A 13524-nucleotide genomic window follows, 5' to 3' on the forward strand; every position below is an offset into this window, starting at 1 on the left:
TAGTCTCTGGAGCAGCAGAAAACAAGCTTGCTCCCTCATAAACATGCCATCCCTTGACAGTCTCTTCACCAAACTAAACATACCCAGCTCTCTATGTCTCTCCTCGTAGGGTATGAATTTCTTGCCTTGAAAACCCTATGGGGCCAATGTGACTTGACTGCAATATCCCCCGCCCCCCCCGTGTGAAAAAAAAACCCATGGAGAGACAAACCTCCCTTTGAATATGACAAAGGGATCTCTGATTGTCAAAAACTCCCACCCCAAAAATCTCGTCACTCGTGAAGGTGCTTATGGGCTCAGATCTCGCTCTTCTAATACCGAACAACACGGCCACCCTCTGAAAGCACCCCCGATTAGTTGTACAGTCCTCCAGGCAGGTATCCATATTAGCCCCAAGCAGTGCAAGATGATCAATTCCATCTTTAGAAGAAGAAGAAGAAGAGTTTGGATTTATATCCCCCCTTTCTCTCCTTTAGGAGACTCAAAGGGGCTTACAATCTCCTTGCCCTTCCCCCCTCACAACAAACACCCTGTGAGGTAGGTGGGGCTGAGAGAGCTCAGAAGAACTGTGACTAGCCCAAGGTCACCCAGCTGGCATGTGTGGGAGTGCACAGGCTAATCTGAATTCCCCAGATAAGCCTCCACAGCTCAAGTGGCAGAGCGGGGAATCAAACCCGGTTCCTCCAAATTAGATACACGAGCTCTTAACCTCCTTTTGCCACTGCTGCTCCTTTAAAGACTAACACGATTTCCCAGAGTGTAAGTCGTGTGAATCAAAACTCACTTTGGCATGTACCTAAAGTAAGCTTTAACTCACAAAGCTTTACACCCCGGAAAATTTTCCTGGTCTTTAAGGGGCTACCAGGCTCAGATTTCGTTTATCTATTTACTTATTTCCATGTGCTTCTATCCCGCCTCGGCGCCTCTCACGAAGTGATCCGCCCACCCGCGCTCAGTACCTGGGGCTGCTCACCTCTAGCTGGCCCTCCTCGGTGCAGGCGTGGAGTTTAAAGTGCTTGATGCTGATGGCTGTGATCACGTGACCCTTCCGGCGGGAGTCGCAGGAGCAGTGCGGGAAGATGATCTCGTTGTAACCCTCGCAGGTCCTCAACATGTTCAGATACTGAGACGGAAGAGATGAAGGGAAAAAGAAAAAACAGGATGAGGAGGGAATTATGGGTGGAGGACACATTTATTTATTGGGTCATTTAGAGCCTGCCTTTCTCACTGAGGTTCAAGCAGATGACGTAGTGGGAGTCAGATATGATCAACAGGGTGGGACACCCAATGAGCACCACAAACAGGTTTGGACTGCAGAGATCTGAGAACAGAAATCTCGAACAAAGTTGAAACGATGCATAAACTTTTAAATATGAGACGAGGGGAGGCTGAGGGAACTGGGAAGGGTCAGTCTGGAGTAGAAGAGGAGATTGACATGGCTGCCCTCTTGGAGTATGTGAAGGGCTGTCGCTTAGAGGAGCGCAGTGAGCTGTTCCTGTTGCCAGCAAAGGAGAGGATTCGCAAGAATGGGCTTAAATTACAGGTGGAAGGGAACATAAGAACATAAGAACTAGCCTGCTGGATCAGACCAGAGTCCATCTAGTCCAGCACTCTGCTACTTGCAGTGGCCCACCAGGTGCCTTTGGGAGCTCACATGCAGGAGGTGAAAGCAATGGCCTTCTGCTGCTGCTGCTCCCGAGCACCTGGTCTGCTAAGGTATTTGCAATCTCAGATCAAGGAGGATCAAGATTGGTAGCCATAGATCGACTTCTCCTCCATAAATCTGTCCAAGCCCTTTTTAAAGCTATCCAGGTTAGTGGCCATCACCACCTCCTGTGGCAGCATATTCCAAACACCAATCACACATTGCGTGAAGAAGTGTTTCCTTTTATTAGTCCTAATTCTTCCCCCCAGCATTTTCAATGAATGCCCCCTGGTTCTAGTATTGTGAGAAAGAGAGAAAAATTTCTCTCTGTCAACATTTTCTACCCCATGCATAATTTTATAGACTTCAATCATATCCCCCCTCAGACGTCTCCTCTCCAAACCAGCTGGTTCTTAAGAAAAACAAATGCAGTATGGGTAGTTCAGCAGTGGAGTGGGCTTCCTAAGGAGGTGGTGAGCTCCCCCGCACTGGCAGGCTTCAAGCAGTGGCAGGATGAACACTTGTCTGGTATATTCTAAGGCTGAATCTCCGTTGAGCAGGGGGTTGGACTAGATGGCGTCTGTGGCTCCTTCCAACTCTATGATTCATAAGTGGGGTAGAAGCTACTTAGCCTGCAGCCTACTTAAACCAGGCGGCAACACAGTAGCACAGGCCAGAGTCCCTCTCCCTTTGCCAATGCCACTTTCTGACCAGTTCATTCCAGCACAGTCCTATTCACCTGAGTAATTCAGGTTTGCATCGTCTGTGGAAAGCCAGGGCAGAGGGAGCTTTCCTGACCTCCTCAGGCAGGGCGTTCCAAAACGGAGGGGCCAACACGGAGAAGGCGGTCTAGGCGGTTATTGATTTTGGCAGCACCTGTAAAAGGGCATGCTCGGATGACGGAAACTGTTGTGGTGAAGCAGAGGGAGAGAGGCAGCACTGCCCTTGGGCCCGTTTCACAGGTGCGGCAAAAGGCGACAAACAGAAAAAGAGGATTCACTGACCGCAAGATAATCGTGGGTGTTGCCGCGCTGACTGTTAAAGGAATTGGAAATATTAACCTGTGCAGTGCACCAGCCACCCTCTGCTTTCTGCATTGGAAACGATAATTTTCCCTGTGGCAGGTGTCACTCATCCAGAACTAAAGACAAGGACCTCGCAACTGGCCTCTAACTTCAGGATGATTATAGGAGTTGCTGTGCCCCCGTTGAAGGGAATCGAAGTGCACTGGTTTGGGTACCGCCACATGCCCCACGCCACCCTAATTTGCGTTGGAAGCTATGGTTGGCTGTGGTAGGCATGACTCATCAGAAGATAAAGCAAGGAGTTCAAAAATCTGGCCTCCAGCTTCTGGATGGCCATGGAAGATACAGAGCCAAATGATGATGAAGAAGAAGAAGAAGAAGAGGAGGAGGAGGAGGAGGAGGAGTTTGGATTTATAGCCCACCTTTCTCTCCTGTAAGGAGACTCAAAATGGCTTACAAGCTCCTTTCCCTTCCTCTCCCCACAACAGACACCTTGGGAGGTAGGTGGGGCTAAGAGAACTGTGACTAGCCCAAGGTCACCCAGCAGGAATGCAGGAGTGGTTCACCAGATAAGTCTCAGCCACTCAGGCAGAGGAGTGGGGAATCAAACCCGGTTCTCCAGATTAGAATCCACCTGCTCTTAACCACTACACAGCAGCAGTGGCATAGTAATTAAGAGCAGGTGCATTCTAATCTAGAGGAACCAGGTTTGATTCCCCACTCTGCCTCTTGAGCTGTGGAGGCTTATCTGGGGAATTCAGATTAGCCTGTGCACTCCCACACATGCCAGCTGGGTGACCTTGGGCTAGTCACAGCTTCTCGGAGCTCTCTCAGCCCCACCTACCTCACAGGGTGTTTGTTGTGAGGGGGGAAGGGCAAGGAGATTGTAAGCCCCTTTGAGTCTCCTACAGGGAAGAAAGGGGGGATATAAATCCAAACTCTTCTTCTTCTACACCATGCTGGCTCTCTATGAGAAAGCAACCCGATCATCTTTTCAGTTATCGAGAGAATCCTTTTGCTTGGAAGGCCCATCTTTAGAAAATAAAGACAGGCATCTGAAATTTGGAAACCCAATTCAGGTTGATGCTGGGAAGCACTGTTCCAAAAGTTAAAAGAATTGGCATGGGTTATTTCATTTGTTTATTTGAGTTATCCTCTGCCCTTTCCTGAGAAGCTGGGGTCAGGGTGGCTTCCAACAGTGTACAATTTAGTTACATAAATGCATTAAACCCCCAATAACAAAAGCTAACAACTAAAAACTGATTGGAGCTAAACATAGCAAAGGGCCCAGTTATAAGGAAGGGAGAAGATCGTCCAAAGCGGACCCTGGACGCTATCTCCGATGGAACCTAAGTGTGTCTGTGGCAGGTATAATTCATCCGAAAATAAAGCTAGGACTCTCTAAATCAGCTACCAGCTTCAGGGCAGCTGCAGGAGATACAATGCAAAAGCGTGAAGATCAGCTCCACATTGACCTATGCAACAGAAAGGTTGATTCGTGAAGGAAAATTCTGGCAGCACATATGGGAAGTGAGGGAAACATCCCGTTCTTTAGAAAACGAAGGGAGAACAGTTGGCGAAGGCGTCTGGTTTTTAGCATCAGCTGCTGGAATTATTTGGGCGCGAAAATGGAAATCATGTGAACGACCGACTTTTGGGGAATGGCCTGTTAAAACAGTTGAGACCGCCCGAACGACAAAACGAACGAAAATTATTAACGGGAGAACGTTATCCGGGTTTAAGGATGAATGGATATGCGGTTTCAAAACTGTCTCGAAAATATTTATGAGAATAACTTGGCATTGATAAGCTTCAAGGAAGAAAAGAAGACAGAAACTACAGACAAGGCATAGAAAATTTATGATGATGATGATGATGGGGCTATAACTGGACACCTCCAGAGAAGAAAGCCTCGCAGTTCTCTTGCAAATGCCGGCCACCCCGCAACAGTCAGGCGTGGGCCCGACACTCAGGGTGCCAGTTTTCGCCAACACAAACCCAGAGCCTTCACTCCTCCTGGCACGGCCCCACCGGGCGAGGCGCGCAACCCCAAGATCCCAGCAACCCTGGCTCCCGTCCGGATCGCCTTACCATGACCATCTTCCTTTGCTCGCAAAGCTTCTGCAACTGGTAGGACTTCTCCTCCGCTTTGATGTACCCTTTCTTCACATCGTCGGCCGCCTGTAATGACAGCATCGTTTGGAGGCGGGGCCGAGGGCACCTGGGGACAGGAGGGGCGGAGGCAGGGGCGTACCACCCAGGGGGACATATGGTGTCAAATGTCCACCGGCTGTGGCCACCTAGTCACGTGGAGGGCGGAAAATTGCCCCCCACACACACACCCTCCTTTCCCCCGGGTCCATACACTGACTTCAAGACCTGGTACAAAAAAAGTTGTATGGTTGTGGTGGGGGAGGGCCCATACTGGGGGGGGAGGGGGCGCTCAGATTTTAAGAACATAAGAACACGCCAGCTGGATCAGACCAGAGTCCATCTAGTCCAGCTCTCTGCAACTCGCAGTGGCCCACCAGGTGCCTTTGGGAGCTCACGTGCAGGAGGTGAAAGCAATGGCCTTCTGCTGCTGCTGCTGCTCCTGAGCACCTGGTCTGCTAAGGCATTTGCAATCTCAGATCAAGGAGGATCAAGATTGGTAGCCAGAGATCGACTTCTCCCCCATAAATCTGTCCAAGCCCCTTTTTAAAGCTATCCAGGTTAGTGGCCATCACCACCTCCTGTGGCAGCATATTCCAAACACCAACCACATGTTGCGTGAAGGGTGTTTCCTGCCCTTTTATTAGTCCCTGAGTTTCTTCCCCCCCAACTTTTCCATTGGGTTACCCCTGGTTCTAGTATTGTGAGAAATAGAGAAACATTTCTCTCTGTCAACATTTTCTATCCCATGCATAATTTTAGGTAGCACTGGGCTACATTTTCCCTAGATATGCCTCTGAGTGGAGGCTTTCTAAGTGAAGGGGCTTTTCTGCCCCCGCTGCTCCTCGTAAGAGTATCAGGGATAACCCAAGTCCCGCCCTCCACTTTCGGGATTTTCTTCTCGTGGCCCCACGTGGAACCGGTTCCTCCAAAAGAACTGCTCGGTCATGGTGCGAGACTGGACAGCCCACTGATCAGACCCAGCAGAGCTCTTCTTAAGTGAAGGAGACCCACCATTCAGAAGACTGACAACAAGAGATGCCCAGAGGCCATGAGCTGCCTGCCCCTGACCCAGTGGTGGGATCCAAAAATTTTAGTAACAGGTTCCCATGGTGGTGGGAGTCAAACTGTGGCGTAGCGCCAATGGGGCTGGGCTGGGCTGGGCACGACGGGCCTGACGAGAGGCATCCCGAGAATGAGGCATTCCTGGGGCGGAGACTGTGGCAAGGACGCAGCTGCATGTGATCCTTAGGCGTGAAAGCGAATGCCTGCATGAGGCGCAGGCTGCCACGCACACTAGTGCACCTCCTGCTAGACTGCTTCAAGTTCTGCGCGCTACTGCTGAGAGGAGGGGCGTAACTAAGGCAAAAATCACGTGGCAAAATCACCCATTAGTAACCCCCTCTCGGCACACTCAAATAATTAGTAACCTACTCTCAGGAACCTGTGAGAACCTGCTGGATCCCACCTCTGCCCTGACCCGGTAGTCCTCATGGGCAGCGAGCGGAGATCATCCCCAGGCACCCCACCTGATGGAAGAAATAGGTGACTGCCAGGTCGTTGTCATTCAAAAGGACTTCCTCTTCGGTGGTGAAGAGCCACTTCCGGATGGTCAGGCAGGTCCCCGGCACGGCCGAGGTGTAGTTCTGCACGTAGAGTTTGTGAGGGAATTCGTTGGGCGCCAACTTCCGCACTGTGCAAAAACAGGTCAGAAAGGAAAAGGCGGACAACGGTTACCACACAGAAAAAGCTCTGTGCGTTCTTGGACTAAAGAACTTGAATTCTAAAGAATTCTGAAGTCTAAAGAAGTTGAATTCACAGAACTCCCTCTGCGGACAGCCTCCTCTTGGCAGGTCATGAACGTACTTCTAATCTTTCATAATGAACTGTTATAATGAACTTTTATAATGTTGTCTGATGCTGCTAGGTTTTAAGAAATTTGTAAATTGTTTTAATTTACCTAAAGTATTTTATGGTGTGTAATGTAATGACCTATTGTGTGTAATATTGTTTTGGCCTTCTGTACACCGCCCAGAGCCCTTCGGGGGTGGGCGGTTTAAAATCCAATCAATCAATCGATCGATCGATCGATCGATAAATAAATAAATAATCAATCTGGAATCTAATCTGGATAACCAGGTTTGATTCTGCACTCCCCCACCTGAGTGCCAGAGGCTTATCTGGTGAACCGAATTTATTTCCCCGCTCCTCCGCCTGGAACCAGTCTCGCTTTCTCAGAGCGGCAGCGGCTCTCCAAAGCCTGAGGCAAAGGAAGGTCTGCCCTCCACGACTGCGCCCTGATATCTTACAACTGGAGCTTGACGCTGGGTTCTTCTGGTTGGGCGCCCCCCCTGATCCTACTAGGGTTTTTGCAAATTATCCAAGACTCATGAACTGATAGGTTAATTCTGCACAGATCACAAGAGACAAGAGAATGGATATTTCAGGGAGAGCACTGGGTTCATAAAGTCATTTGGTCAGAAGCAATCAACACCAATAGTCCCTCTAACCACGGTAGAGAACTGCGTGGAACTGAACGGTGCCTGTGCAGTCGTTTGGCTTACAGGGAACGTCGCTTAACACATCCATACTTTTGCTTTTTAAATTTACATCCTACTTTTCTTTCTAGAATCATAGAGTTGGAAGAGACCACAAGGGCCATCAAGTCCAACCCGCTGTAATGCAAGAACACACAATCAAAGCATTCCTGATAGTGGTTCAGACCCACAGATGAGGAATTCACTACTAGAATATAGAAAAACAGCTGATATCAGCTGAAAATGGGTTGCTGATCAAAGCCCAGCTGCCTATTAGAATCACAGAATCGTAGAGTTGGAAGAGACCCCAAGGGCCATCAAGTCCAACCTCCTGCCATGCAGGGACACACCATCAAAGCACTCCTGACAGACGGCCATCCAGCCTCTGCTTAAAAACCTCCAAAGAAGGAGACTCCACCACACTCCGAAGGAGTGCACTCCACTGTCGAAAAGCCCTGACGGTCAGGACGATTTTCCTGATGTTTAGGTGGAATCTCTTTTCCTTCACCTTGAACCCATGACTCCTGGTCCTGGTCTCTGGAGCCGCAGAAAACAAGCTTGCTCCCTCACCAACATGACATCCCTTCAGATATCTAAACGTGGCTATCATGTCACCTCTTAACCTTCTCTTCACCAAACTAAACATCCTCAGCTCCCTCAGTCTCCTCTCGTAGGGCATGGACTCCTGATCTAGCCCTTCACTCTCATCACAAGAGCTCCCCGGCCAGTTTCAGAGTTTTAGCCCACCGTATTGCCAAATATTTGCAATACTGTCCTCAAAACAGCTTATTGCTCAGACAGTAGTAATTCTGAAAGAAGGCAGCAGTTCTGGTAGGGGGAGAGGGGGTGGGCGCTATGACCTCAGGGCAGCTGAAGAGCCCTATCTTGGAAGGGAGGGAGACACAGACTTCTCCAGGCAGATGGGCATCAGGGCTGGACTGATCTTTCCCTAATCGGTCCCGCATGGCACAGTAGTTAAGAGCAAGGGACTCCAATCTGGATAACCAGGTTTGAGTGCTCACTCCTCCACATGAGCAATCTGGTGAGCGAGATGTGTTACCCCGCCCCTCCACATGAAGCCTGCTGGGTGACCTTAGGCTAGTCGCAGTTCTCTCTGAGCTCTCTCAGCCCCACCTACCTCGCAAGATGTCTGCGGTAGGGAGAGGAAGGGAAGGCGTTTGAAAGCCAAAGCAGCTTACAAAGTCCTTCCCTTCTTTACTGTTGAGAAAAGTGGGGTATAAATCCAAACACTCCTTTTCTTCTTCTGGATGGTGGACGGGGCTAACCTCTTTCCTCTGTAATCGCACGACTGTTTCTCAGCACCGGACATCCCTCAACCAAAACCCCTTGGAAGGGCACTTGGGTCCCTTCCGGACATGCAGAATTAATGTACTTTCAATCCACTTTCACAACTGTTTGCAAGTGGAGTTTGCTATTCCGCACAGTAAAATCCAGCTGCAAAGTGCATTAAAAGTGGGTTGAAAGTGCATTATTCTGCATGTGCGGAAGGGGCCACACTCCTGCCACAGGTAGGTGAATTGTGCACTCCCCACTTCATAACTTAAAGGAAGTTTTTTGTGCAGGCAGAAGGGTGACCCCAAACAACTCCTCCGCCTGGGCCCCAGCTCTTACCAAAGGAGTGATTGATCACCTCGAACAAAGCAAAGTAGTTTGCAGTCGTGCTGTCCATCCCAACTTTGGCAGCCACGGCCTGGAAGAGAAGAAAATGAGGGCATCATTTCCTTTTTTTCTTTTTCATTTTTAATTGCAACTTTTCCGGCTGCAGAACAAGAGTCACCCTGTCTCTGGATGCGAGTTATTTTCTACCTCCAAGACCCAGAAATCAAGACGGCCAGTTCCCCACTGTGGCACAATTGGATCCATCAAGTCTCAGTCCCCAGCATCAAAACCCACATATGTTTGTAACAAAGGACACCAGAGTCTGAAAACTGCTGCCGATCTTCTCTGCACTCTGTTAAACTATACTACTGATACACATTATCTGTTGCTGTATGTTTGGATCTTGCTCTCGCTGCACTGCATTTCTGCTCACGTTAATGCCATTTCTTGCACTGTTTAACGTATGATGTCTAATCAGGCGCGTAGCTGCAATGGGGACATCTGGGGCAGCTAGTCCCAGGTGGCGCCATTGGAATCACTTGGGGAGGCAGGGCCAGGAGCACGTCGGGGCGGGGAGGGCACGTGCGGGCGGTTCATGCCCCGGGGCGCAGTTCCCCCTCCCTTCATCACTGTGTCTAATACAGATACATTATTTCAGAGTTCTGCAAGCTGAGTCCAATTTCGAGGGTGAGTCAGTATAGCAGTTAGGCTGTTGGAGAAGCATGATTGAGGGACTGGAGCACCTTCCTTATGAGGAGAGGCTGCAGCGTTTGGGACTCTTTAGTTTGGAGAGGAGACGTCTGAGAGGGGATATGATTGAAGTCTATAAAATTATGCACGGGGTAGAAAATGTTGACAGAGAGAAATTTTTCTCTCTTTCTCACAAAACTAGAACCAGGAGGCATCCATTGAAAATGCTGGAGGGAAGAATTAGGACTAATAAAAGGAAACACTTCTTCACGCAACGTGGGATTGGTGTTTGGAATATGCTGCCACAGGAGGTGGTGATGGCCACTAACCTGGATAGCTTTAAAAGGGGCTTGGACAGATTTATGGAGGAGAAGTCGATCTATGGCTACCAATCTTGATCCTCTTTGATCTGAGATTGCAAATGCTTTAACAGTCCAGATGCTCGGGAGCAACAGCCGCAGAAGGCCATTGCTTTCACATCCTGCACGTGAGCTCCCAAAGGCACCTGGTGGGCCACTGCGAGTAGCAGAGAGCTGGACTAGATGGACTCTGGTCTGATCCAGCTGGCTTGTTCTTATGTTCTTAAGCATCTGAGAAACTCAGGTCCAAGTCCCCACTCGTGTTTTGGAAGCTTGATGGGGGAACTTGGGCCAGTCATAAACTGGGAGAGTCAAAATACCACGGCCACGACACAGAGAATAAGGAGAAACGTTTGGATTTATAGCCCGGTTTTCTTAACCATAAGGAGAGTCAAAGGGGTTTGCAAGCTCCCCTCCCCACAACAGACACCTTGCGAGGTAGGTGGGGCTGAGAGAGTTCCAAAGAACTGTGACTAGGCCAACGCCGCCCAGCAGGAATGTAGGAGTGCGGAAGGTGAAGTGAGGTAGACTGAGAAATGTCGGAGAGAGCCGTGACCAGCCCAAAGTCAGGCTTAGTGTAGGGGAGTGGGGAAACAAACCCGGTTCTCTAGATTAGAATCAACCACTGCGCCACACTGGAGGATTGCAGTGGTCCCTTGTCTTGTAAACCTTACCCTTGGAAAACCTCACAGACTAAGACCATGGAGATCAATGGTCCTAGAGAGGAATAACTGGGTGCGGGATTGCCGGGCCGGTCTCCTATGCCTCTCAGCAGCCTGCTCTTCTTTTAAAACCATTTAAAAATATTATTGGAACAGCAATGGGGTCGATTTGACCTCATATTCCAGTGAACGATGCAAACCACTGCATGTCTAAGTAAGAAGGGGGGGGGGGAGGATCTACATAATTCCAAACTAATAAACCACTGGTGTAGCAATTAACAGCCGTGGACTCTGATCCAAAGAAGAGTTTGGATTTATACCCTACCTTTCTCTCCTGCGAGGAGACTTAAAGTGGCTTACAATCTCCTTTCCCTTCCTCTCCCCACAACAGAAAGGTAGGTGGGGCTGAGAGAGTTCAGAGAGAACTGTGACTAGCCAGGAATGTAGGAGTGCGGAACCACATCTGGTTCACCAGATAAGCCTCTGCCGCTCAGGTGGAGGAACGGGGAATCAAACCCCGGTTCTCCAGATTAGAATCCACCTGCTCTTAACCACTACACCACGCTGGCTGTGATTCCCCTCTCCTCCAAAAGAGCAGCAGATCCTTATCTGGTGAACTGGATTTGTTTCCCCGCTCCTCCGCCTGAAGCCTGCTGGGTGACCTTAGGCTAGCCACAGCTCTCTCCAAACTCTCTCAGCCCCACCTGCCTGATAAGGTGCCTGTTGTGGGAAGAGGAAAAGAAAAGATTTTGTAAGCCACCTTGAGTCTCCTTACAGGAGGGAAAGGCTGGGCCCCAACCCAAAAATCTTCTTTTAATAATAAGTCACGGTGTGAAATTATGCCTAAAACCACAGCAGCTGTACTACATTTATGTTCTAGTTAAGAAAAAGAGGCTGATAATCCGTAGGCAAACATGGCTCAGGGCAGGGAAGGCCAAACTTTGTGAGCTTGTGGGCACCTTTGAAATTCTGGCATCACGTGATGAGTGCAGCCACAAAATGGCCGCTGCAAGAGACGGACGGATCCAGCCGCTATATGGCTGTAAGCAGTCATTTTCCTTCAGTCACAGAGCAAAGGCCCTTGTGTTGTGGTAACGGCCAATGTCAAAGGAATGCTGTTAAAAACCTGCACAGCCAATCCGATTTCTAGCGGCCAATCAGATGCCTTGCTCAGCAAAAGCCCCACCTGGCCCTGCCCACTTTCTGAAAACACCTGGCAGGCACCAAGAAAGGTGTCAGTGGGCAGCTATGTTGGGGACTATGCTGGCCTCTACACAAATCATCAATTGTCGAAGGCTTTCACAGCCAGAATCACTAGGGTGTTGTGGGTTTTTCTGGGTTGTATGGCCGTGTTTCAGTAGCATTTTCTCTTGTCGTTTCGCCTGCATCAGTGGCTGGCATCTGTGAAGATGCTCATCCTCTTCTTTGGCACAGAAGACATCAACCTTTGCCTGCTGCGTATATTTCCATCAGGTCTCTGGGGAACCTCGTCCTTACCTGGTATACCTGGTCCGTGGTGCTGTTCTTCTTGACCCGGACAGTCACCGTTGTGATGTCTGGCAGCGCCACTCGGAGCTCCACGTCTGACACGCCATTGTAATTCTGGAAGGCAGTGACCATAGCCAGTTGTTGTTGTTTTTTTAAAAAAGATTTTATTTTCACTACATTAAGGGTCTGATTTGCCCACACCAACGAAAAGTGGGCCCTTCAATTATTTTGTAGGATAGCTATGCCAGGAAAGGAAAGGGATACCATTCTGGGTGAATCTCCAAGTGCCTTGAAATCTGCATTACCTGGTCAGATTCCCTAAAACCGTGGTGGCAAACCTTTGGCACTCCAGATGTTATGGACTACAATTGGCCATGCTGGCAGGGGCTGATGGGAATTGTAGTCCATAACATCTGGAGTGCCAAAGGTTCGCCACCACTGCCCTAAAATGTGGGTGATTCAGAGGGTGGAATTTTGCCCGAAACTGTTGAGTTGAATCACGTGTATCTATTTCAGTGGTTCCCAAACTTTTCTCACTCACATACCCCTTGGCAGCCCACTGGCCTAAAATTGTACCCCCCATATTAGCAAACCCATTATGTAATTTTTCTGTGTACCCCCAAACATTCTGGCGCATACCCCTGGGGGTACATGTACCCCAGGTTGGGAACCACTGATCTATTTCGGGGGGGGGGGGGGGCTTCTCTAAGAGCAAGGACCCCTCCCAGATGGAATGGCAGGAAATAGTGCCCGCATTGCAACAGATCCGCAGGATCCAACCTCGCAGCTCTGAACTGAGATCTAACCCTCTCTCCTTCATGACCCCCAAACAGTGACACACAAGCAGTCAAGTCCTTCAGGGGCCACACAAGGCCTTGGGAAAAGAAGACAAAGATGACGCAGATGAACCAATAGCCCCAACCCTCTTGCTCCTTTACCCAGGTGGGTTTTTTTTAATTACCCCTCTTCTCCCCTGCACTTGGTCTTCCCATGTGTGGCTCGGCCTCCAGAGGCAGCCATTTTGTAACTGGCTCTGCCTCCTTCGGTAGCCATTTTCTGGTTGCTGCCACCACCCTGTTTCAGAATTCCAAAGGTGGCCTTAAGAACCAGCGTGTGTGTGTGTGTGTGTGTGTGTGTGTGTGTGTGTGTGTGTGTGTGTGTGTGTGTGTGTGTGTGTGTGTGTGTGTGTGTGTGTGTGTGTGTGTGTGTGTGTGTAATATTTTTATCCACAAACACAAATTTATATGCACCCATTCGTTCATTTATTTTTTAAATACCGTATATACCGGCGTATAAGACGACTGGGCGTATAAGACGACACCCCCCCCCCCCCACTTTTCCAGTTAA

General features: G+C 49.5%; 1 protein-coding gene across 1 annotated transcript in view; it reads right to left on the reverse strand.

Annotated features, from left to right (window-relative positions):
- Positions 1-13524, reverse strand: part of SNX27 (sorting nexin 27) — a 70104-nt gene that overhangs the window by 7116 nt on the left and 49464 nt on the right. The window contains exons 5-9 of the mRNA XM_048511058.1: positions 12187-12291; positions 8991-9069; positions 6351-6514; positions 4762-4851; positions 974-1123 (exon numbers count right to left, since the gene is read on the reverse strand). Of these exons, the coding sequence (XP_048367015.1) occupies positions 974-1123; positions 4762-4851; positions 6351-6514; positions 8991-9069; positions 12187-12291 (588 nt within the window). The remainder of the gene's footprint in view (positions 1-973; positions 1124-4761; positions 4852-6350; positions 6515-8990; positions 9070-12186; positions 12292-13524) is intronic.

The sequence above is a fragment of the Sphaerodactylus townsendi genome, linkage group LG01 (genome assembly GCF_021028975.2).
Source record: "Sphaerodactylus townsendi isolate TG3544 linkage group LG01, MPM_Stown_v2.3, whole genome shotgun sequence".
NCBI classification, from domain to species: Eukaryota; Metazoa; Chordata; class Lepidosauria; order Squamata; family Sphaerodactylidae; genus Sphaerodactylus; species Sphaerodactylus townsendi.